Source organism: Crotalus tigris, unplaced genomic scaffold, assembly GCF_016545835.1.
Source record: "Crotalus tigris isolate CLP2741 ecotype Arizona unplaced genomic scaffold, ASM1654583v1 scf7180000018970.2248101, whole genome shotgun sequence".
Taxonomy (NCBI): domain Eukaryota; kingdom Metazoa; phylum Chordata; class Lepidosauria; order Squamata; family Viperidae; genus Crotalus; species Crotalus tigris.
The window spans coordinates 959,356-983,990 of record NW_024097302.1 but is presented as its reverse complement, the minus strand read 5'-3'; the positions used below and the strand labels follow the sequence as shown (position 1 = coordinate 983,990).

General features: G+C 38.9%; 1 protein-coding gene across 2 annotated transcripts; it reads left to right on the top strand.

Annotated features, from left to right (window-relative positions):
- Positions 1–7,679: 7,679 nt before the first annotated feature.
- Positions 7,680–24,204, top strand: AADAC (arylacetamide deacetylase). 2 transcript variants are annotated; one of them, XM_039358016.1, is made up of 5 exons: positions 7,680–7,957; positions 19,630–19,852; positions 20,660–20,729; positions 21,676–21,847; positions 23,718–24,204. In XM_039358016.1, the coding sequence occupies exons 1-5, from the start codon at positions 7,820–7,822 to the stop codon at positions 23,730–23,732; spliced, it is 618 nt and encodes a 205-aa protein (XP_039213950.1). In that variant the 5' UTR covers positions 7,680–7,819; the 3' UTR covers positions 23,733–24,204. The 2 variants fall into 2 exon arrangements, with proteins under 2 accessions (XP_039213950.1, XP_039213948.1); XM_039358014.1 differs by having other exon boundaries at positions 23,180–24,192.
- The last annotated feature ends 431 nt before the right edge of the window (positions 24,205–24,635 follow it).

The following is a 24,635-nucleotide window of genomic DNA, read 5'->3' as shown; positions in this document are numbered from 1 at the left end:
GATTACAGGACACTTCATACAATCACTCATATCCCTTCTGGTTTGACTACTGCAGTGAGGCTGATCTTGAAGGCGACCTGCAATATTCTACTAGTCCAGAATGCAGCAACAGTATGCCCATGTAATGCCCCTCCTTTGTGAGTTGCACTAATTATCAGCTTGCTTCCTAGTGTGATTCAAAGCCCTGCATGTCATAGCGCAGGGGTCTTCGAACTTGGTAACTTTAAGACTTGTGGACTTCAACTCCCAGAATTCTGGGAGTTGAAGTCCACAAGTCTTAAAGTTGCCAAGTTTCAAGACCCCTGTCATAGAGGCAGTGGTGGGATTCAGCCAGTTCGCACCACTTCAGCAGAACCGGTAGCTAATTTTTTGTTGCCCAGGCCCAGAATGCACTTCTGTAAGTGGGCATCCACACAGAGAACCGGTTGTTCACATATTTGAATGCCACCACTGCATAGAGATACCATTTGCCTCCCACAGAAACTGACCAATCCTGCCTGGCAAGGTTGGTACACTCCAGGTTCCTTCAACTAAACGATACCACATTTCCAGAATCCAGAATTGTGCCTTCTCTGTAGCAGAGCTCAGAGTTCAGATTTATCCTGAGGTTTGAACATGTGCCATTCTACTGGGGTTTCAAAGGCCTTTGAGGATTTGGCTCATTGGGAAGGATGACTGAAGCCCCTTTAGGGTTTTCTTTGTTTTTGTTGAGTTTTTTCATTCTTGACATCTTTATCCTTCATTTTTATCTTTTGCTCTTTTGTTGTTTATAATATTTTAAACAATTTGTAAACCATCCAGAGTGACCGGGCATTGGGCAAAGTAATAATAATAATAATAATAATAATAATAATAATAATAATAATAATAATAATAATAATAGAGAAAGAACTGGAGAAGATAACAAATACAAAGACCTACAAATAGAAATAGAAAGACTGTGGCAAAAGCAAGCAAGGGTAGTACCAATAGTGATAGGCTCCTTGGGTGCAATCCCAAAACAACTGGAGCACCACTTGAACACCATTGGCATTGACAAATTCGCTATTAGTCAATTGCAAAAGGCGGCCTTACTAGGAACTGCTTCCATCCTGCGACGATATCTGTAATACCATCAAACATCCACATCTGCCTATCCCAGGTCCTGGGTAAGGACTCGATAGGTAGACAAAATGCCAAATCCAGTCTGAACATCTGGCTGACTGTGCGATGATCGATAGTAATAATAATAATAATAATAATAATAATAATAATAATAATAATAATAATAATAATAATAATAATAACGTTGGAAGGGACCTTGGAGGTCATCTAGTCCAACCCCCTGCTCAGGCAGGAAACCCTATACCATTTTGGACAAATGGCTGTCCAGTCTCTTCTTAAAAACCTCCAGTGTTGGACCATTCACCACTTCTGGAGGCAGGTTGTTCCATTGGTTAATTGTTCTAACTGTCAGGAAGTTTCTCCTTAGTTCTAGGTTGCTTCTCTCCTTGATTAGTTTCCATCCGTTGCTTCTTGTCCTGCCTTCAGGAGCTTTGGAGAATAGCTTGACTCCCTCTTCTTTGGGGCAGCCCCTGAGATATTGGAACACTGCTATCATGTCCCCCATCGTCCTTCTCTTCATTAAACTAGACATACCCAATTCCAGCAACCGTTCCTTATATGCTTTAGCCTCCAGTCCCCTAATCATCTTTGTTGCTCTTCTCTGTACTCTTTCTAGAGTCTCAACATCTTTTTTACATCGTGGTGACCAAAACTGGATGCAGTATTCCAAGTGTGACCTTACCAAGGCATTGTAAAGTGGTATTAATACTTCATGTGATCTTGATTCTATCCCTCTGTTAATGCAGCCCAACACTGTGTTGGCTTTTTTGGCAGCTGCAACACACTGCTGGCTCATATTTAAGTGATTGTCCACTAGGACTCTGAGATACCTCCCTCAGTTACTACTATTGAGCAATCCGGCCCGCCGCTCAGCCAACCCTCGCTGCCCCGTGTGTGGCTTCCTTTTCCTTCTCTGCTATCATCGCCGCCGCCGCCTCGTCGTTTTCTTCAGGCTCCACGGTGGGGCCTTCTCCAGTGACCTGGGTTCCCCGCGTGACTTCGCCCGTTGCCTTGGCAGCAATTGACGCCGTTGCGGCGACGGCCAGTAACAACTTGAAGAAGTTGACCCAGCTCTTTGAGGAGCATAAGGCCAAGTACGTTCTGCCCCAAGACAAGTACCTAATGACCATCTAGCCGGCCACATTGGACCAGCCTGGGACATAGAGAGGCAATACTATTTTTTTAGAGAATGTTTGTTGTGGGTGTGAGTATGCATGTAGATGAATAGTGGCCCTGTTATATATAAATTTATTATTGTACTTAGGGCGTATGAATGTGAAAATTTTTATTTTTTTATGTATATAAATTGAGTGTGAATGTGTATTGAGTGTTTGAGGTATGAGTATGGTGGAGTCGGGGGTGGAGCCTGGTACCCCCTCTGCTGAGTGCAATAGCAAAAGTAGAGGGGGGGCAGGACTTACCCTTGGGCTCGGTTTGTATGGAAAGCGAGTCTGGTCAGGAAGGGAGAAGGCTGGTGGGGGGGGTATTACGGGGGGGGGAGAAGGTCGGAGCATCCCGGTCATGACTGGGATGGGCAGATATGGCGGGAGCCGAGGGGCAGGCCATCTTTGGGGAACGAGGACTCGCTATGTTAGAGCGATTCCTTGTTCCGGCCCCTCAAAAGGCTCATCCTGTAGTACTGGTGACAGGGAAGCACAGGGCCCTGATTGTAGGCTGCTGTTGCTTAATGCCAGGTCTGTTGTCAGCAAAGCCCCCCTTGTCCGTGATTTAATATTGGACAGCGGGGCGGACCTGGCATGTATAACCGAAACCTGGGCCCTGAGGGGGGTGTTTCCCTCTCGGAGATGTGCCCGGACGGGTTTATGGTGCTTCATCAGCCTCGACATCAGGGCAGGGGTGGGGGAGTGGCAGTCATCGCTCGGAAGTCCTTGAGTCCTCGTGGGATTCCTGCCCCGGAGGTTGTTGGGTGTGAGTCCCTCCTATTGAAGTTGGGTTCACGGGTTCAGTTGGGCTTGCTGCTGACGTACCTACCTCCCAGCTGCATTGCAACAGCCCTGCCTGCGTTGCTGGAGTCAGTAGCCGGGTTGGCGGTGGAGTTCCCCAGACTTATAGTACTGGGGGACTTTAACCTGCCATCACTCGGCGATCGCTCAGAGGCGGCGCAGGAGTTCATGGCTTCCATGGCAACCATGGACCTGACCCAGGTAATTCAGGATCCAACTCATAGGGGTGGTCACACACTCGACCTTGTGTTTCTCTCGGGGCAATGGAGACATGATCTGGAATTAAGGGGAATAGAGATCTCGCCCTTGTCATGGACAGATCATTTCCTATTGAGGCTGGACTTCAGAGCATCACTCCCCCATCGCAGGGAGAGGGAGCCGACTAGGTGGTTCCGCCCCAGGCGCCTAATGGACCCAGATCGGTTCCAGGAGGAGCTTGGGGAAATACCTGACTCCCTTGTCCACAACTCGTCCGGGTCCCTGGTTGCGGCCTGGAATGAGGCGGCGTCCGGGGCCCTGGATCGAATTGCGCCTTTGCGACCTCTCTGTGGTGGTGGTCCCCGGAGGGCCCCTTGGTTTACTGAGGAGCTCCGGGAGATGAAGCGCCACAAGAGACGTCTAGAGCGACGTTGGAGGGCCAGTAACTCTGAATCTGACCGATCACTATTAAGAGCCTATATTAGGACTTATTTAGTGGCGATAAGGGCGGCAAAGCGTGTTCACTTTTCCGCACTTATTGCGTCCGCAAAATCTCGCCCAGCCGCCTTGTTTAGGGTGACCCGCTCCCTTCTTAAAGTGGAGGGGGCGGAGGAACCCTTGCAGGGGAGAGCTGAGGAGTTTGTTCAGTTTCTGTCGGACAAAATCGCTCAGATTCAGAGAGACCTGGACTCTGACTGGGCAGTGCCAGCCGAGTTGCCAGGGGCTGGTCTTAGTCATGTTATCTGGAGCGAGTTTGAGCCTGTGACCCCTGATGAAGTGGACAAGGCCATGAGGGCAATGAATGCCACCACCTGTTTATTGGACCCGTGCCCCTCCTGGCTGGTTTCTGCCAGTAGGGAGGTGACACGAGGCTGGCTCCAGGCGATAATCAACGCCTCCTTGATGGAGGGGTCTTTCCCGCAACCTTTAAAGGAAGCGGTGGTGAGGCCCTCCTCAAGAAGCCTTCCCTGGACCCAGCTGTTTTGAAGAACTTTAGTCCCGTCTCCAACCTCCCCTTTGTGGGGAAGGTTGTAGAGAAGGTGGTGGCGTCTCAACTCTTGCGATCCTTGGATGAAACCAATTATCTGGACCCTTTTCAATCTGGTTTCAGGCCCGGCTACAGCACTGAGACTGCTTTGGTCGCACTGACCGATGACCTCTGGCGAGCCCGGGATAGGGGTTATTCCTCTATCCTGGTGCTTCTTGACCTCTCAGCGGCTTTCGATACCATCGACCATGGTATCCTTCTGCGTCGTCTCGGAGAGGTGGGGGTGGGCGGCACCGTATTGCGGTGGTTCTCCTCCTACCTCTCTGACAGGTCGCAGTCGGTGTTGGCGGGTGGACAGAGATCGACCCCTAGGCGCCTCGATTATGGGGTGCCTCAGGGCTCGGTCCTGTCCCCCCTCCTTTTTAACATCTACATGAAACCGCTGGGTGAGATCATTCGGCGACACGGGGTGAGGTATCATCAGTACGCTGATGATACCCAATTGTATATCTCCACCCCGTGTCCTTTCAGTGAAGCAGTCGACGTGATGTGCCGGTGCCTGGAAGATGTGAGGGTCTGGATGGGGGTGAACAGGCTTAGACTCAACCCTGACAAGACCGAGTGGCTCTGGGTCTTGCCTCCCAAAGGTCAACTGGATGGTCCATCTTTAGTCCTGGGGGGGCAAATTTACCTCCCTCAGTGCAGGCACGCAACTTGGGTGTCCTCCTGGACTCACAGCTAAATTTGGAACAACATCTATCGGCTGTGGCCAGGGGGACCTTTGCACAGGTTCGCCTAGTGCACCAGTTGCGGCCTTATTTGGACCGGGAGGCTTTACTCACAGTCACTCATGCCCTTGTCACCTCAAGACTGGATTACTGTAATGCGCTCTACATGGGGCTACCCTTGAAGGGCGTTGGAGGCTGCAGTTGGTTCAGAATGCAGCCGCGAGAGCGATTGTGGGCGCGCCAAGGTATGCCCACGTGTCACCTATCCTCCGCGAGCTGCACTGGCTTCCTGTGGGTCTCCGGACGCAATTCAAGGTGTTGGTCATCACCTTCAAAGCCCTTCATGGCATAGGGCCAGGTTACTTACAGGACCGCATTCTGCCGCACACCTCCCAGAGACCGGTGAGGTCCCATAGATTGGGCCTCCTTCAGGTCCCGTTGGCCAGACAATGTCGGCTGGCGGGCCCTCGGGGAAGGGCCTTTTCTGTGGTGGCTCCGACCTGGTAGAATCAACTTCCCCCCGAGGTTCGAACTACTCCCACCCTGCCGGCCTTTAAGAAAGCCGTTAAAACTCTCCTGTTCCGGCAGGCCTGGGGCTGATGTCCTCGGCGGGCCGGGATATGATCAGACTCGCGGTATGACTGGATTATTTTATTTTATTGTTTTATGACTGTTTTTAATTTTGTACGCCGCCCTGAGTCATTTGGGATTGGGCGGCATATAAATATTTGTAAATAAATAAATAAATAAATAAGGTACCCCCTATACTATGCCTGTACATTTGTTTTTTCTTGCCTAAATGTAGAACCTTACTTTTTTCACTATTGAATTTCATTTTGTTAGATAGCGCCCAGTGTTCAAGTCTGTCCAGATCCTCCTGTATCTTAAGCCTGTGTTCTGGAGTATTGGCTATTCCTGCCAGCTTGATGTCGTCTGCAAATTTGATGAGTTCCCCATCTATCCCCTCATCCAAATCATTGATGAAAATGTTGAAGAGCATTGGGCCCAGAACAGGGCCCTGGGGCACCCCACTACACACTTTCCTCCATATAGATGTGGTTCCATTGAGGACCACACACTGAGTATGGCTGGTCAGCCAGCTATGAATCCATCTGTGGTGATGCTGTCTAACCCACATTTTTCTATCTGATCAAATAGTACGTTGTGATCTACTTTATCAAATGCCATCCTGACTGACCCTGTGTTTACTTTCTACATAACCTGTATGGTGCCTGAGTTCCCCTATTTTCTTACCACCTATTTGATTAATGCACTTTGTGTGGCACTCGCTATTAAAACTTGATTTTGCTTGACAACAAGGTTGATATTCTTGTCCACACACACATCTCTGTTACATGCACTGATAGCTCTATAATTTTAGATTGATCAAGATTCAACCAAATTATAGTTTATGAATATGTGGATTTTTTTAAATGCCACACCAGAAAGCATTGGGTAATACTTAGACAATCTGTACATTGGTCAAAATATATGTCAAATGCAAAAAGCACTTTGCTTGAATCAATGCCTATACTATGCCAATACATATTGACATCCTAGGTTCTTGGTGATGAGCAGGACACCTGTCCTTACCCCAAAGAGAAAATACCTTGGCAAATACAGGATGAACCAAATACAAACTAGTCTGACTCAGTGGCAGCCTGAGGATAAACAAACAAACACTTAACACACACAGGCTACAAGATATCAAGTCTAAACCACAGGAATGCAGAACCGGATAATAGCAATTAGGACTGACAGGATTAGAATAGAAACACTAAAGTGTACACATCAATAAAATAATCACACTGGATCCCTCCTGAAGCAAAAAGTAACACTTTACAGATCAAATTGAGAAAGAAATTAACCCAACAATAGACACTAACCAACAAATCAGAAAAGAAAAATTTTAAACTCACCAATCAGAAATGACAATTTTGGAAACCATGAAAGGGTATAAGAACTCACGTTTGAGGACCATTCTGTCTAGCTAGCTGAATTGTCACTCAACTTTAATCTTCGTGATTAAACCTCTCTTTCCAGCAGCTGGCTTCATGTTCTATTTGTTCTCCTCTGTGCTGCTTGGGAGAATCCTGGCTGAAAGAGCCTGAATGGGGGAATTCCTCCCAAAATTGGGAAGAACTCAGTATGAGTTCAGTTAAAGAACTGGTTGTGGTTTATAATTATAAATTATAATTATGTGATTCATCACTGTGAATCACATAATTATAATCATCATAATAATAATTCAGCCAAAGTAAAGGTGCTCTTAGCTAGTTCTGCTTAACTAGCAAAATGTATAGGATATCCTAAAACATATTCTTCAATATGTTTGAATAATTAATTTAATTTAATAACTAATGTTTTAATTAAAATTAAATATTATTTATTAAAAGCAAGAGAACAGCATGGAAGAAGGCAATGACTAATCACTTTTGTAACCAAGAAAACTGCTCAGTGTGATGGCATCTTTATTTTATTAATCTGAATCATATGATTTTTCTATTGATTTCTTCTCTGTAAATCCAGCAATTCTACTTTCTCTCTAGCAACTTTGCAACTTATAATTTCAGTTGTGTAATTTTCCAGGGCAAAGGGAAGCAAGTGTATTGCAATCCTTAAATATTTGAATATAGAACCAGTTTCTTTGAATAAACAAAAAGTTTAAATAATCAAGAACTGTCTCACCCTGTAATCACCAAAGCAAAGTGAATATTTAATAAATATTTTACTATTGAGATCAAGAGAAATGCTTAATCAGCTGACTTGTCAGTGTTGCAGTCCTCCTGAGATTAGTCAGTGAGAGCGAGAGTTGAGTAAAGTAGACGGAGGAAAAGATGGGAGGAAAATTCTTCTTCTTTCTGGTAGCTTCAGCTCTGCTAGCCTACTACATCTATAGGCCTGTACCAGAGAATTTGGAGGAACCCTGGAAGCTGATGCTTTTAGATGCTAGCTTTAGAAGCCTAATGCATGCGGTAAGTTGAGACATTTATTTCCTGTGCTTATGCCAGAGAAAGCTTGAAAGTGAAAACAACAACCAAGTATGAAAAATAGGTATATGTATATGTAAAATGAAGACTCATCATACTGAAAGCAGACACTGAATGTTATTGGGGGAGGGAGGAGAAAAGAGATATGGCATTTATATATTTTTATACTCCTTTTCTGGATATAATTATCTCATATCTTAAAAGAAGTATAATAAATACAGGAGTAACTTCCTATCTATGCTTTAGAAACTTATCCTTTTACAAAACATTTTCTTTCAGAACTGCTCAGAGTCATCTGCTTTTTTGATGTTGAATATAATTTATATTTCAGACACTCAAGAGAGCCAGTGTGGTCTAGTGGCTAAGGCACTAGATTAGAAACCTGGAGGCTGAATTCTAGACCTGCCTTAGGCATGAAAGCCAACTGTGTGATCAATTCCTTCTGTAACTAAATGAATCAATTCTCGGTTGATCAAGAAAAAAACAGACTCTGCACTTGTGAGAAAATACTAGGGGAAAAAGAAAAAGAAAAATACTTCTTTCACATCTTATCTTATGTATCTGTTTGCTGAATTGAGTAAATTCTTGCATTTTTTTTTCTCACGATCTCATTGTTTCCAGATTGTAATGCTTAACTGGTAATGCATGTAATGTATTTTGCCTGGTTTTTTTATTAAAAGTTTTTTAAAAAATATTACAATATAACCCCCCCACCCCTCTCCCCTTCCCACTCCCCCACTTCCCAGAGCTAATTACAGGGTAACTAATAAACAAACATAAACCAACTATACTATCAATCAAAACCATAACACACTTTAACTCCTTCTCAAAACAAATATTAACAAATTAAAACAAAAATAATAATATAATTAAAACTATTAATAATTATCTAAACTCTACTCAAAAGCAAGATAATACTTTTCAGTTTCATATTTCTTTTGAATATAATCAATCCATCTTCTCCAAACCATAATGTATCTTTCTTGTGAATGGTCCTTCAAGTAGGTGGAGATTTTCGCCATTTCTGCTAAATTAAACACCTTAAGTATCCATTCTTCCAAAGTAGGCAGTGAGTTTTTCTTTCAATATTGCCCCACCAATAATCTTGCAGCTGTTATAAGATTCAGCATCCATCCAAACTGGACTATGATCTGTCAATGACCTAGGAAAAAATTTTACATTCTTCACCCTGTTATATAAATCTGTTGTAATCAGGAAGAAATCAATCCTTGAGAAAGATTGGTGTCTATCTGAGAAGAAGGTAAAATCTCTTTCCTCTTGATTACGTTCACCAATAGTCTCTCAATTCCCAATCTTCTTTCAAATCAAAAAAAGCTTTAGGTAGTTTAGCCTGTTTGAAGAAGGTAGAAAAACCTTTTTTGTCCTTTTGTGTATCTAAAACACCATTCCAGTCTCCCATTAATATCACGGACCTATAATCCAACAGAGTTATTTTCTGATGTAACAACCTGTAAAATTGTTCCTGTTGCTGGTTTGGTGAGTACAATCCCACTATAAGTATTTTCTTACCATATAAGCCAAGTTCAATCATAACATATCTTCCTTGAGGATCTGATTCTACCAGGCAAGCTGGTAGGTTTTGCTTAACATAAATTACCACACCCCCTTGCTGAGAAAGAGGAGAGGAGATCCTGGAGGTTGAATGAGAATTTATTTAAACAAGAAAAAAAATGTTCAAAAATTAAAGGAATGCTTAAAGGATTATTTTGTTTTAAATATGTATAAGGGAACATCAATGTCAATGGTATGGGATGCAAGTAAAGCCTTTATGCGTGGGATTTTGATAAAAATGAATAATTTTCATAGACAAAAGCAGACTCAGAAACGTAAAGAATTGGAAGATGAGATTAAATTAAAAGAGAAGCTTTTAATCTCAAATCCTTTAGATGAAAAGGTGAAAGGAGCTATAAAATTGTTAAAAACACAATTTAATATGTTGATGGCTGACCAAGCTGCAACTAATTTAATGTTTATGAAACAAAATACATTTTGTAATGCTAATAAACCAGGGAGATGGTTGGCTTATCAGTTAAGAAAGAAACAGAGACAGAGAATTATAGATAAAATAAATTATAATGGTAAATTGGTTTATCAGAAAGAACTGATTAAGAAATCTTTTTTAGATTATTATCAAAAATTTTATAAGAGTATCAATGTACAAACTATAGATATAAATAATTATTTAAGTAAAGCTAATTTTCCTAAATTAACAGAAGATCAGAAAAAAGAGATTAATGGTTTAATTACCAATGAGGAAATTGTGACAGCTATTAAGCAATTAAAATTAGGCAAAGCGCCAGGTACGGATGGTTTGACATCTATTTATTATAAAACTTTAGTAGAAGAGATGACTCAACCTTTATGTGAGCTTTTTAATAATATATTACAGGGTTTAGAGATTCCTCCATCATGGCGCAATGCTTTTATATCTTTAATTCCAAAAGAGGATCAAGATCTCACTTTGCCCAAGAATTATAGGCCTATATCTCTCTTAAATGTGGATTATAAAATTTTTGCCAAAATTACAGCTAATAGGTTTATGGGGGTCTTGCAGCAGCTTATACATAAGGACCAATCGGGTTTTATAACTGGAAGGTATATGAAAAATAATGTTAGACAAATTATTAACTTATTAGAATATTTAGATAAAAACAACCAAGTCTCTGCAGGGCTGATATTTTTGGATGCTGAAAAAGCCTTTGACCAACTGAATTGGCAGTTTATGTTATGTTTAATCAAGGAGATGAATTTTGGACAAAATATATTACAAGCTTTATCTAACATATATCAAAAACAGACTGCTCAACTTATTGTTAATGGGGGTTTGTCAGAGGTTTTCACAATAGAAAAAGGTACAAGACAGGGATGTCCATTATCTCCGTTATTATTTGTTTTAACATTGGAAATTTTGTTGATTAAAATTCGGGAGTCTCAAGAAATAAAAGGAATAGAGATTAATAAAAAAGAATATACGTTAAGAGCTTTTGCAGATGACTTGGTTGTTACTTTGTCTCAACCTACTTACTCGGTAGTAAAATTATTACAATTGATTCATCAATATGAGTGTGTTTCGGGTTTTAAAATTAATAATAATAAGACTAAAATATTACCCAAAAATATGACTAATTGCGATAAACAGACCTTGGTTAACTTAACAGACTTTGAAGTTGTTGATAAGGTAAAATATTTGGGGGTCATATTATCTGCTTCTAATGTAAAATTGTATAAAAACAATTATGAAAAGTTGTGGATTGGGGTACAGAAGGATTTAAAGAATTGGGATAACTTACAGTTATCTCTTATGGGTAGAATTGCAGTTATCAAAATGAATGTTCTACCAAAATTTCTTTTTTTGTTTCAAATGTTACATATCTTAAAGAATGAATTTAATTTAAATGAATGGCAGAAAGGTATTAACAAATTTATTTGGGCAGGGAAAAAACCAAGGGTAAAACTTAAAATTATGCAAGATTTTCGTGAGAGAGGTGGACTTAAGGTACCAAATTTGAAACTATATTATGACGCTGTGGTCCTAACATTGATTAGTGATTGGATGAATTTAACAAATGTAGAAATACTCCATTTGGAGGGTTGGGATTTACTTTTTGGATGGCATGCCTATTTAATTTTTAATAAAAAAGTGAATCGGGTTTTTAAATCTCATATTATAAGGATTTCTTTGCTTAGGGTGTGGAGGAAATATTATAAAAGTGATTTTAAAATACCATTATGGGCTATACCTTGGCATGCGGTAGAGGGGATAAAGAGAGGAGTTAAGATGGATACGGTTTCCTATATACAACTACTTAGATGGGATGGTCAAAATTGGCAGTTAAAATCTTTGGAAGATTTAGTACATGAAAACATTACTTACTCATGGTTTCAATATAGACAAATAGTGGATAGATGGAAGACGGATCGTAATATGGGTTGGCTTAGAGAAGATGAAAATCTTTTTAAACAAGTAAGGGATCAAAGACCAACTCATATTAAGAGGGTTTATGGGGTTTTAGTGGAAATGGATTCAGAATCTGAATTAATCAAAGATTGTATGATTAAATGGGCACAAAATATTGGTGAACCAATCCCATTGGATACTTGGGAACTTATTTGGGTGAGGAATGTTAAATTTACACAAGCGCAGAACTTAAGAGAGAATTTTTATAAAATGTTTTATAGATGGCACCTCGACCCACAAAAAATGTCTATTATGTACCCTGATCTACAGCCTAAATGTTGGAGATGTGGTTGTTTGGACGCTACTTATTATCATATTTGGTGGTCGTGTAAAAATATAAAAGCTTTTTGGATTAAGATATGGTGGAATATTCAAAGAATCTTTAGAAGGAGGGTAAAATTTACCCCGCAATTATTTTTATTAGGTATTGTTACTGATTGTGATGCTAAGGAAGTTATATTGATGTTAAATTTGATTACAGCCGCAAGGCTGTTAGTAGGACAATATTGGAAGAAGGAATCTTTGCCTACTTTACAAGAGTGGTTTTATAAAGTTTCTTACTTGGCGGAAATGGCAAAGATTTCGGCTTTCTTAAAGGAGCAATCTCAAGAGAAATTTTTTGTTGTATGGGAAAAATGGATAAATTTTATACAATATAATTTGGATATGGAAAAATATCATTTAGCCTTTTCATAACTTGTATAGATTGTTTTTTTTTCTTCTTTTCCCGTCTTTTGTTTTCTCCCTTCTTTTTTTCTTTTATTTTTTTATCTTTCTTTCTTTCTTTTTCTTTTTCTTTCTCTCTCTTTCCTCTCTTTTTTCTTTCTTTTTTAAGTATTTTTCTTTTTAATGCTTATGTCACATATATCTTATTACTAATTATTTTATAAGTTGTAAAAATTTGTTTAGTTTTTTTAAAATTTTAAATAAGCCTATATTCAGTTCGGGGAGGGGGGAGGGAGGGGTGGGTTTGGGAGGGATTGGGTGAGGGTTGATTTGTTTTTGGTTGTTTATTTGTAAAACTTTTAAAAAATTTTCAATAATAAAAAAAAAAAAGATTCAGCATCAAATTAATTTCTTTAACATCAAAATCTACAATAATATCCAACAAAAATAATTGCGGAGTAAACTCTATCTTTCTCTTAAAAATCTTTTGAATATTCCACCAAATCTTAATCCAAAAAGCTTTAATATCTCTACAAGTCCACCAAATATGAAAATAAGTTGCATCTAAATTTCTACATCTCCAACATTTGGGCTGTAAATTCGGATACATGCAAGACAACTTTTGGGGATCTAAATGCCATCTATAAAACATTTTATAAAAATTTTCTCTTAAATTTTGCCCTTGAGTAAATTTCACATTTCTAACCCAAATTGTCTCCCATGTATCCAATAAAATCGGATCTTGAATATTTTGAGCCCATTTGACCATACAAACAATCTTTAACTAACTCCGTTTCAGAGTCCAATTCTATTAAAGCATTATAAATTCTTTTTATATGAGCTCGACTTTGATCTTTAATCTGTTTTACCAAATTCACATCCTCTAAAGTAATACCAACCTTTTGATTTATACTCCACCTCACTAACAATTGATTGTAATAAAACCAAGAATATACAACATTTACTTGCTTCAACTCAGTTAAGGGCTTTAATTTCCAATGCTGCCCAACCAAACTAAGTAATTCCTTATAAGAAATCTTATCCAAATTTACTCCCCTAGATACTCCATCTATCACATGTCCAGGAATCCCCCAAATTGGGATTTTATAATTTAACCTATAATAATATTTCTTCCAGACACGTAACAAGGCACTTCTCAAAATATGGGTTTTAAAAACCTGATCAACTTTTTTATCATAAATTAAATATGCGTGCCATCCATATAATAAACCCCATCCCTCAAGAGAAAGAATATTTTTATTTGTTAAGTTGAGCCAATCACTAATCAGCGTTAAAGCCACTGTATCATAGTACAATTTTAAATTAGGCGCCTTTAGTCCTCCTCTTTCCCGTGTATCTTGCATGATTTTGAATTTAACTCTCGGCTTTTTCCCTGCCCAAATAAATTGTTAATCCCCTTCTGTCTTCTGTTAATCCCCCATTAACTATGATTTGTGCAGATTGTTGTTGATATATAGCCTTAAGGGCAGATAAAAATTTATCCCCAAAATTCATTTCCTCTACTACTCTAAATAAAAATTGACAATCTAATTGATCAAAAGCTTTTTCAGCATCTAAGAAAATCAAAGCTGAAGGGATTTGATTGTTCTTATCTAAATACTCAATTAAATTAACAATTTGTCTAACATTATATTTCATATATCTTCCAGTTATAAATCCAGATTGATCACTATGAATCAATTGCTTCAAAACTCGCATTAATCTATTAGCCAATATTTTTGAAAAAATCTTATAATCTGTATTCAGAAGCAATATAGGACTATAATTTTGGGGCTGAGTCAAATCTTGATCCTCCTTCGGGATCAATGATCTAAAAGCCCTTCTCCATGATGGAGGTACCTCTGCTCCCAACAAAATATTATTAAAAAGTTCCTTCAATTCTATCATTTCTTCAGATAACATTTTATAATAAATTGCTGTTAATCTGTGCCTGGAGCCTTACCAACTTTTAATTGTTTAATTGCCCAAACAATCTCTTCAGAAGTAATTAAACCATTAATCTCATCTCTTTGTTCAATAGTAAGTTTAGGAAAATGTGATTCCTGTAAGTATTTTTCTATATCCAAAACTTGTATGCTTTCACTAGCATATAACTTTGAATAAAAATCTAAAAAACTCCTTTTAATCAAATTTTGTTGATAAACTTCTTTACCTTTATAATTTATTTTCTCTATAATCCTTGACTTCTGTTTCTTTTGTTGTTGGTAAGCCAACCACCTACCAGGTTTGTTTGCATTGCAAAATGTATTATGTTTCATATACCTCAAATTAATTGCAATCTGATCAGATATTAACATATTAAATTGCTCTTTAAGCAAGATAATAGAAGCCTTTAAATTATTGTCCAATGAATTTAATGTAAGAGCCTTTTCCTTAGATTTAATCTCTACTTCTAACTCTTTACGTTTCTGCATCTGTTTATGTCTATGTGCATTGTTCATATGAATCAAGACCCGTCTCATATATGCTTTATTGGCATCCCATACCATTGGCATCAAAGTACATATTTAGAAGAAAAAATTCCTTTAAATAATCTCTACATTTCTGTACATTCCCCTCATATCTAAATAAGTTTTCATTCAATCTTCAAGTCCTTCTATTCCCATCTTCAGTAGATAACTCCATCCATACAGGACTATGGTCTGACAATATTCTGGGGAATATCTTAGCATTCTTCACCCTAGAAAAAAAATCATTAGTAATTAAAAAAAAGTCAGTTCTGGAATACGACTGATGCCTGTTCGAAAAAAGGTAAAGTCTCTTTCTTCCATATTCCGTTCACGCCAAATGTCTCTAAGTTCCAAATCATCCTTCAAATAAAAAAAAACTTTGGGTAATTTTGCATGATTAGGAGATTTATAAGAACCCTTCTTGTCTTTACTTGAATCCAAAACACCATTCCAATCTCCCATCATAATTACTGATTTATAGTCCAACTGAATTATTTTCTGATGTATCAACTTATAAAAATATTTTTGTTGCTGATTAGGAGCATATAGTCCAATGACAAGACTTCTCTTGCCATTTAATAATAATTCAATAATAACATATCTTCCTTGTGGATCAGAATCAATTAACTTCGGTAATAAGTCTTTCTTCACATAAATAACTACTGCTTTTTTCTGCGGAGCAGAGGCTGTAAAATGTACTCCCATCCGGGAGTTAATCAAATATTTTTCATCCTTTAAAGCAATATGAGTCTCTTGCAAACATATAACATCATTCTTATGTTGTTTCAAATAGTAAAATACTTTCTTTCCTTTCTGTGGAGAATTCAGGCCATTAACATTCCATGTCAGGAACTTTGCCATTTCTAGGAGCTTGAAGCCTTTGGAACACTGCATCTAGATCTGCAGTTGATGACCTCTTTGGTCTTGTTCCTCCCACTGGCTCAGAGGTAGCCGCCTGTATTGTAATTCCAGCATCTACCTTTTGTTGTTCTTTTTGTCTGCGTTTATGGGCTGCACGAGTCACTGTCTGCTCCCTTGGATCTTCTCTTATCTCCAAATACTGTTGCATAGATTCAACCAACAACTCGTCTCCTGTTGGTGACATTGTTCCTGCAGCCAATTGTCCTTCAAACTTATTTTCATTTCTTCTAGATCTTGGAGATGGTGGTGCACCTGCCTTCAGAACATAAACGTAAAAATCTCTTGCTTTTAAAATTGTATAAGTCTGTAATGTGTTCCAACATAATTCACCACTATGCCAACAGGTACATCCCATCTAAATTGAATCTGTCATTTCTTAAGCTCCTCAGCCAAAAAAGCAAAATCCTTTCTTCTTCTGAGAATTTTTGGAGGTATTTCTTTTAAAATTATGACATCTTGAGCTGCAATTTGAAATCTTTGCTTATAAAAAGCCTGTATAATTTCATTACGAAGTGATCTCCTGGAAAAATAAACAACCACATCTCTTGGTAGATTTCTCTGCTTCGCAACCCATGAATTAATTCTAAACATTTTCTCTATATCTCTCAACATTTCTTCAGGATCACATCCCAAAATAGAGGCTAATTCTGCTGCAATTTCTTCTTTCAAATTCTCTTGTACATTCTCCTTCAACCCTCTTATTCTCAAAGCAAACTCCATATCTCTGTATTATAACATTATAATTTCATTCTGTACTGCATCCACATTATTTTCAACTCTTTCAACTCTTCCTTTTAATCTTTCAACATTTCCAACCACCTCATCCACCCTATCATCCAGGTGTTTAATATAGTTCCTCATGTTGTGGTGACCCCCAACCATAAAATTATTTTCGTTGCTACTTCATAACTGTAATTTTGCTACTGTTATGAATAGTAATGTAAATATCTGATACGCAGGGTGTATTTTCATTGTTACGAATTTAACATAATTAAAGCATAGTGATTAATCTCAAAAACAATATAGCAATGCTGGCTGGAAAAGCTTACTCTTCCTTGCTCAAAAATGTTGGGAGGGAGGGAAGGGGAAGGAAGGAAGGAAGATTGAAGGGAAAAGGAAGGAGATGGAGAAGGAAGGAGATTGAAGGGGGAAGGAAGGAAGGAAGGAAGGAAGGAAAGAAGGAAGGAAGGAAGGAAGGAGAAAGATTGAAGGGGAAGGGATGGAGATGGAAGGAAGGAAGGAAGATTGAAGGGAAAGGAAGGAGATGGAGTAGGAAGGAGATTGAAGGGGAAATGAAGGAAGGAAGGAAGATTGAAGGGGAAAGGAAGGAGATGGAGAAGGAAGGAAATTGAAGGGAAAGGAAGGAGATGGAGAAGGAAGGAGATTGAAGGGGGAAGGAAGGAAGGAGAGATTGAAGGGGGAGGGATGGAGATGGAGATGGAAGGAAGGAAGATTGAAGGGGAAAGGAAGGAGATGGAGAAGGAAGGAGATTGAAGGGGGAAGGAAGGAAGGAGAGGGAGATTGAAGGGGAAGTGATGGAGTTGGAGATGGAAGGAAGGGAGGAAGATTAAAGGGGAAAGGAAGGAGATGCGGAAGGAAGGAGATTGAAAGGGGGAGGCACTGCCAAGGATGCACAAGCAGCTCCACACAATTGCCCAGGGAGGGGGGGAGGCTCTGGCGGAGAGCCTGGTGGAGAGCCAAGCGGAGGCACATCCAGGGCCTCGGAAGCTGCGCGGAGGATCCGCACACCTCGGAGCTGCCGCCGCCCTCTCACACCTGCCAACCTGGAGCCCCATCCTCATCCCAGCACCTCTTGCCCTCTCCCAGCTGCCCCCCTGGGACCTGCCTGCCCCTCCAGCCTCCTGGAGGGAGCCCCTTTCCACACCGCGCAGCCCATCGCTTCTCCCCTCCTGACCCGGCTGGCTGGCCTCCATTGCACATGCAGGCATTGCTGCCACCTCGCCCTCTTCCCCGCCCCCTGGCTGCTTCTGAGGCCTGGAGCCTGGTGAGCCGGGAAGAAGACGGTCCTGCCTGGCAACCCCATGGTCGTGCCAGGTGCCGGAGGGCTGAGGTGGCCTCCGATGGTGAGGGAGGTGAGCTGGGCAGCGCAGGAGGCAGGCTGGGTGGTGCAGGGGAGGCTCCTGCATGGTGCGGAGGGTGGCCAGGGGCAGAGTGTGGCAGGGAAACCAGGAGGCATGGAGACCGGCTCGGTGCCGCAGCTCAACTCAGCTGGCAATAGTGGCAGCGGTGGAGCAGCCCAGCAGCAGCGCCAGCAGTGGCCCAGATCCGGCTCAGCTCGGCCTGGCCACCCAAACAGCTGAGCCAGCCCAGAGTGGTGTCGGGGGCACTCACAATGGTGCTGTGGTGGCAGGAGCAGGTGCTGTCAGAGAAGGGCGCCCTGAAGGCGGAGAAGCTGGCGGCGGAGGAGGAGGGGGCGGTGGTGGTGGCGGCAGCCAGATAGAGGAGCGGTGTCTCGGTTCCTAAGACCATAAGAAATATGTGACCCACAGGTTGAGAACTGCTGATCTATATCCTACTGCCCCCCCGTGGTAATTAGATCATGAAACACTGAACAGTTATATTTTTAATTCCTTCATTATCCTATTATATTTCTATATAATTACAATTTTTATAATTAGCATTTAACTTTTAACTCTGACCCTCTCTCTGTCTGAAAATTGTCTTCATTTTATATCTCATATTCTCCATTATTATTTATGTCTTGTTAATACTTCCTTTTCTCTTTTATGGCTTTATTACTTTATTAACTCCCTGTTTTATCTCCCCTTACAGTCTCTTGCTTGTTCCTTCTAGTATCTGCAGATATCTGAAATAATTGTTCCTTCTAGTATTTGCAGAATTCTTTTCAGGATGTCTTGGGAGCAGTGGTGGGATTCAGCTGGTTCTCGCCGGTTCAGTAGAACAGTTAGCTAAATTTTGCTATGTTCAGAGAACCAGCTGAACCCATGCTGCTTCTGGAAATCTGTTCTAGGCCTCAGAGGCCTGGAGGAGGTCTCCCAGGCCTGGAACTGCCCACAGGAAGCGCGTGGATGTCACTTCCGGAAAACCGTTCTAGACCTGGTGGATGCCTCCCAGGCCTAGAACAGCACACAGGAAGTGCATGGATGTCACTTCCAGAAATCCATTCTAGGCCTCAGAGGCCTGCATCTACACAGATAACCGGATATTCAGGTATTGGAATCCCACCACTGCCTTGGAGTATCTCATGGTGTCCTCCCCAGGGCAACAGAAGCAAAACCAATTATTTTTCTTGCATGATACTTTTCTCCAAAGCTTTTGTGGATATTTTCCTCTCCCATATCTGGTGTCTAGTGTATATCAGTCTTTTTCCGTGTATTTACCGAGTGAGTGCTAGATTATCTCATTAACTGTCTTCTTGTTCTGATCCTTGTTGATTCAACTCAAGTGATTTTTCGTTCTCTCTGAACCCCTTCTGATGGGTGTCCTATCTGAGCCCCTAGCAATTGCTGGCTGTGGAACTCTGAGAGTTGAGGTCTCAGACTTGCCAAGATTGAGAAACACTGGTTTATGGAAAAAGATATGGAGTTTAGATTACTATAAAGCCTTTGCTTAGCATGAAGATTTCTTTTGTTTTGCAGGCCACAATTGTGGAAAAGTTGGGTCTTGGACACTATATGGATGTTATAAATTTATATACAATTATTGAATATATAACACCTACATCTGATGAAAAAGTTATTGTAACAGACACAGAATTTAGCCATGTTCCAGTACGTCTTTACATTCCTACAAAGCAGGAAGATGTCTTAAAAAGAGCAATGATTTTCATTCATGGAGGTGGATGGTGTATTGGATCAGCATGTAAGCATAAGTATTTTATTTCACTAATTCCACTAATGTAGGTCTTAAATAAAAACTGTATCTATTTATTCTGATGTCCTGGGGCTCTCACTAAGGTATAATAGAAGTATCCAATCTTCTTGCATAACAAGACTAATAGACTTTGGTATGAAAAGGGAAAAAGGGAGAAGTTGAGATAAGGGAAATTTTGGTCACCTAATATAAAATATTTGGAAATCATAAATAACAGTGTTTTTGTTTATAGTTTTTTTTCTTTCCCTCTTTTTTTTGAATATTGATGGGAAATTTAAGTTTATGTATAGGCTAAAAAGTATTGATAAATGTAACAAGATTTTTTTTGCCCAATATGAGATAATAGATATTACTAAAAAAAGAGAGGGAGTATTTGAGCTTTTAAAAATTAAACCTAAAATAAAAAAAAATTATGTATATTACTGATTAATTAGTTAACCCAGACAATACATATTAATGGTTTTGATTTATTAGAGGGGATACTGTATTATTAATTAGATAGTTTAATATGGTGGAAAATAGATAACTTTTAGAAAACAGAACAAAACTATATTCAAATAGATAAGATGTGTCTTTAGAATACTAGATTTTGTTATGAAAAGGGAAAAAGGAAGAAGTTGAGATAAGAGAAACTTTGGTTACCTAAAGCTTGGAAATTTCTGCTATTCATAAAAGAGCTTGATGTTTCTTAGCTTTCTATGGTGACATGCTAGGCTCACTCTTGTTTTGGAAGCATGTACTGTGTATTGATATTGCAAGAGTAATAAAACATGCTTTGCCATTTATTTTTCACAGACATGAAATCCTATGACCTCTTATCAAGATGGACGTCAGAAAGACTAACTGCTGTTGTGGTGTCAGTCGAGTAAGAATAGTGTTTGAAGTATCTTATATCTTATATCTTTCTACAAACAAAAAATTAATTAATGATTAGTAATAGCACAAACCGGCAATTGAAGCTATATATGTATGTATGTATATATGTATGTATGTATGTATGTATATATATTGTTATTGGCTTTGGTTATTTGTTTCTTGATGTTTATGTTATAATTATCTTACTCTTTTGGCAAAGAGTAAACTAACAGAATATAATTGGATGATGGTATAATAATACTTAAATACATAAACTGAAATGCACAAATATTTTCGATAGACTAAAACCTCCATTTCATAATATAAAAATGTAATGATCCCAGTTGTCAACATTTTGTGGTAGTCCAGGCAAGAAACCAATACTCTGAGTACTAACACTACCTTTATTGCAAGATTATAGTAACAGAATCTTTTTCCTCTTGTCTTTACTTTCAAGGGAACCAGGATAGTCCCATCTGAGATGTTTTCCACATCCCATTCCTTCTGTAGGCCGAGATGACTCTTATCTCACCATAGCTTTGGCTGTGGCTCTTCCTTCTCCTCTTTCTTAAGGGTTTTCCCACTTATTACATCAGTGTTGCTTTTTTAAAAAAAAAAAACTAATGGCATTTTTCAAAGTTAAAGATTATTCTGTCTCAAATTATTCCATATAATTTATATCTTCCATAAAACATGACTTCCTATGAAATGTAATTATTCTATTGACAAAACAGACCAGATGAGAGTTAGTCGGTAAAAGAGAAAGACATTTTATAGACCATTTAGCACACAAGTAAATCAGGAATTCAAAAAAGGTAAGCAAATTCACAGAGCCTTCTATATGGAAGCCAATCGCCTTATTTAATCTAGTATCAATACTGTAAAATCAACTTTGTTTTATAGAAACGGAAATTTACATATTTCTGTCACTGTCTTTTTTAACCAATTCCAAAAAGTTATAGACTAGCTCCAAAATATCGGTTCCCAGTTGCATTCGAAGATGTGTACTCAGTAGCAAAGTACTTTCTACAAAGCAGCATTCTGAAGAAATATAATGTAGATCCAAGCCGAATCGGCATTGCAGGAGACAGTGCAGGAGGTAACTTAGCTGCAGCTGTAACCCAGCAGGTAAGTATTACCCATTTGAAAGTAATAAATCCAAAATGGAAGTATACATGTCATCTGAAGCCATCCTGATACTAATTAACTTGGATCATAAACAAGAGCTAGTAATAATAATAATAATAATAATAATAATAATAATAATAATAATAAATAATAATAATAATAGTGATAAAGTTGGAAGGGACCTTGGAGGTCATCTAATCCGACCCACTGCTCAGGCAGGAAACCCTATACCACTTTGGACAAATGGCTGTCCAGTTTCTTCTTAGAAACTTCCAGTGTTGGAGCAAAAGATCCAATCCAGTTGTTGGGACTTTCCACAGTGGATGGCTAAGAGTAGAAAGTCACAATTTTTAATTACCTTGAAAGATTCGGGGTCTTCTTAGGAGTCCAAAATGGAGGGCCATAGAATTATGCATGTGAATTGAGCCCCGGCTGCCTGAAATCATCATGCAACATAACAACTTTAGGTTATAAATAAGAACCAGCTGCAGCAATTAACAATCAGGTGCAACTGCTGAGACTTTTCACATTAGATGGGTAAAAGTGGGTATCTACTATTTAAAGAAAGTCCTAGAGATTTTTAGTTTGTTGATTGCTCCAGAGCATCTACCATGATTCCAACAAAGCCCGACAAGACAACTGAGGAAGGAAGGAGGAAATAGCATTGGTTATTTCATTATGAAATATGTAACTTCAACCCCATTCCAAGAATAAAGCAAGCTCAACAACACCATCAAAGTAAATTTAACATGTTCATGTCAGCTGTGAATGACATAAGGCAAACAAACAAAAAACTTTCCTGAGAGGAAATAATTTTGGGGGAATAAGAGGACACTTTTTGGGACAATTTTAGTATACAGAGTCGGACATGACTGGACGGGGAAAACCTTTATCTGTACTTTGCAAGGAGAAGAGTTTTAAATCTTCCCAGCCTATTTTGATTATGGCAGGATTGAAAAAGAGTCAATAATTCCTAAAACATCTAAACTCCAGAGTACTGATAAAGAATAGTTAAATTATACTCATTGATGGATAAGATTGGAACATATTGAAGTTCTTAAGATATCTTTGGATAGTAAGTGTAATATATCTTCAAATATTTTATTTGCAATTTTCCTTAAAAGTTTTTACTATAGAAACTTGGCAGATTACAAATACTGTGAAAACACATTATGTAAGGTTTTCCCCCTACAATTTTGAATAAAAGAGATAGAAAATGTATAAGCTTTGAAATTTTTATGATTGTTTTGCTTACATTATGAAATACAAAACATATTAAATAGTCCATCTTTCACGGGAATAATATTTCCAATAAATACTGTTCTTTTCTAGCTTCTAGATGACCCTGATGTCAAAGCTAACTTCAAGATTCAAGCTTTAATATACCCTGGTCTTCAGTCTATTGATCTGGAATTGCCATCCTATCAAGATAATAAAAACATGCTAATTCTGCCTAAAAGAATATTGATTAGATTACTCAGTGAATATATTACATCAGATGAGTCTTTTCCCAAAGCTTTAGAGACTAACCAACATGTTCCTGCAGAGTTTAACCATTTGTTTAAATTTGTAAACTGGAGTAACTGGCTACCTGAAAGATTTAAAAAAGGCCACATTTATACTGACCCATCACATAGAATTTCCAAAATTGGACACAAATACCCTGGGTTAGTGGATCCAAAAGTAGCACCACTTTTAGTTGATGAAACCAAGCTTCGGGGCTTACCACTCACATATGTTATCACTTGTCAATATGATATCTTGAGGGACGATGGAATCATTTATGTTTTCCGTCTTAGGAAAGCAGGAGTTCAGGTAATACATGAACATGTTGACAATGCTATTCATGGTGCTCTAACATTTATTACAGGTCCTTTCGCACTAAATATAGGACACAGAATGGCTAACAACTACATTGAGTGGCTAAATAAGAACTTATGAAAACAAACATATATCACCTGAAGACGGTTGCTTTGGATTCATTTGGTTTCATTCAATTTATATTATTTTTTTCAGGGACATTATCTTTTTGGTCAATAAATTTGACACTGTAATTCTGCAGTTATACTTGATATAGAATGTCTTGTTTCCTGCTGTTTGAATAAGTATAAGAAGCTTGGAAGAATACATGGGTGACTTGTACAACCATTAAATGATTAATAATTTAAAATGAAAAATAAAGCTTTTGATCATTTCATGTGTCTTATTCAGGATTGCTTTAAAACTCATGATTTATTTCTATACTCTTTTGGCATTAGCAAATGTGTTCCAGTTGGCTTTTAAAAGTAACTTGTTCCTTTTGAGAAGCAACCAGTATGAATATCTGGCTGCAGATATTGAGTAGCATTTCATGAATATGAAATGAGTAGCATTTCATGAATAAAACCTCTTGTTTTCTCTTGACTGGATTTTGCATGGTTGGTGTCAAAGGAGATGGGTGTAATAGTGCCTATAAATTTATCTGGGATTCAGGCTGGCTTATTGATTCTGAAAAAATGAGTAAAAAGATCTATGAGATATATTTATGCCACAAATGTATGTATCCTATAGTAGCTCCCATGATAAGCTGTTGGATCAGATAGGTAGATATACTCCTGAGGAGGCTCCTTAGATCTAGCATATTTAATCAGTTTCCAATTTTCTATTTTTAGGGAAGACGGTGTAAAAATGGTGCAGTGCAACTAGAGCACTGTAGAGGAAATAGATTATCTAGATCCATATCAGCCAGGTTTTTGACCTGGATATGTATTACAGATTCTTTTTAAAACCATATCCAATTAGATTGACC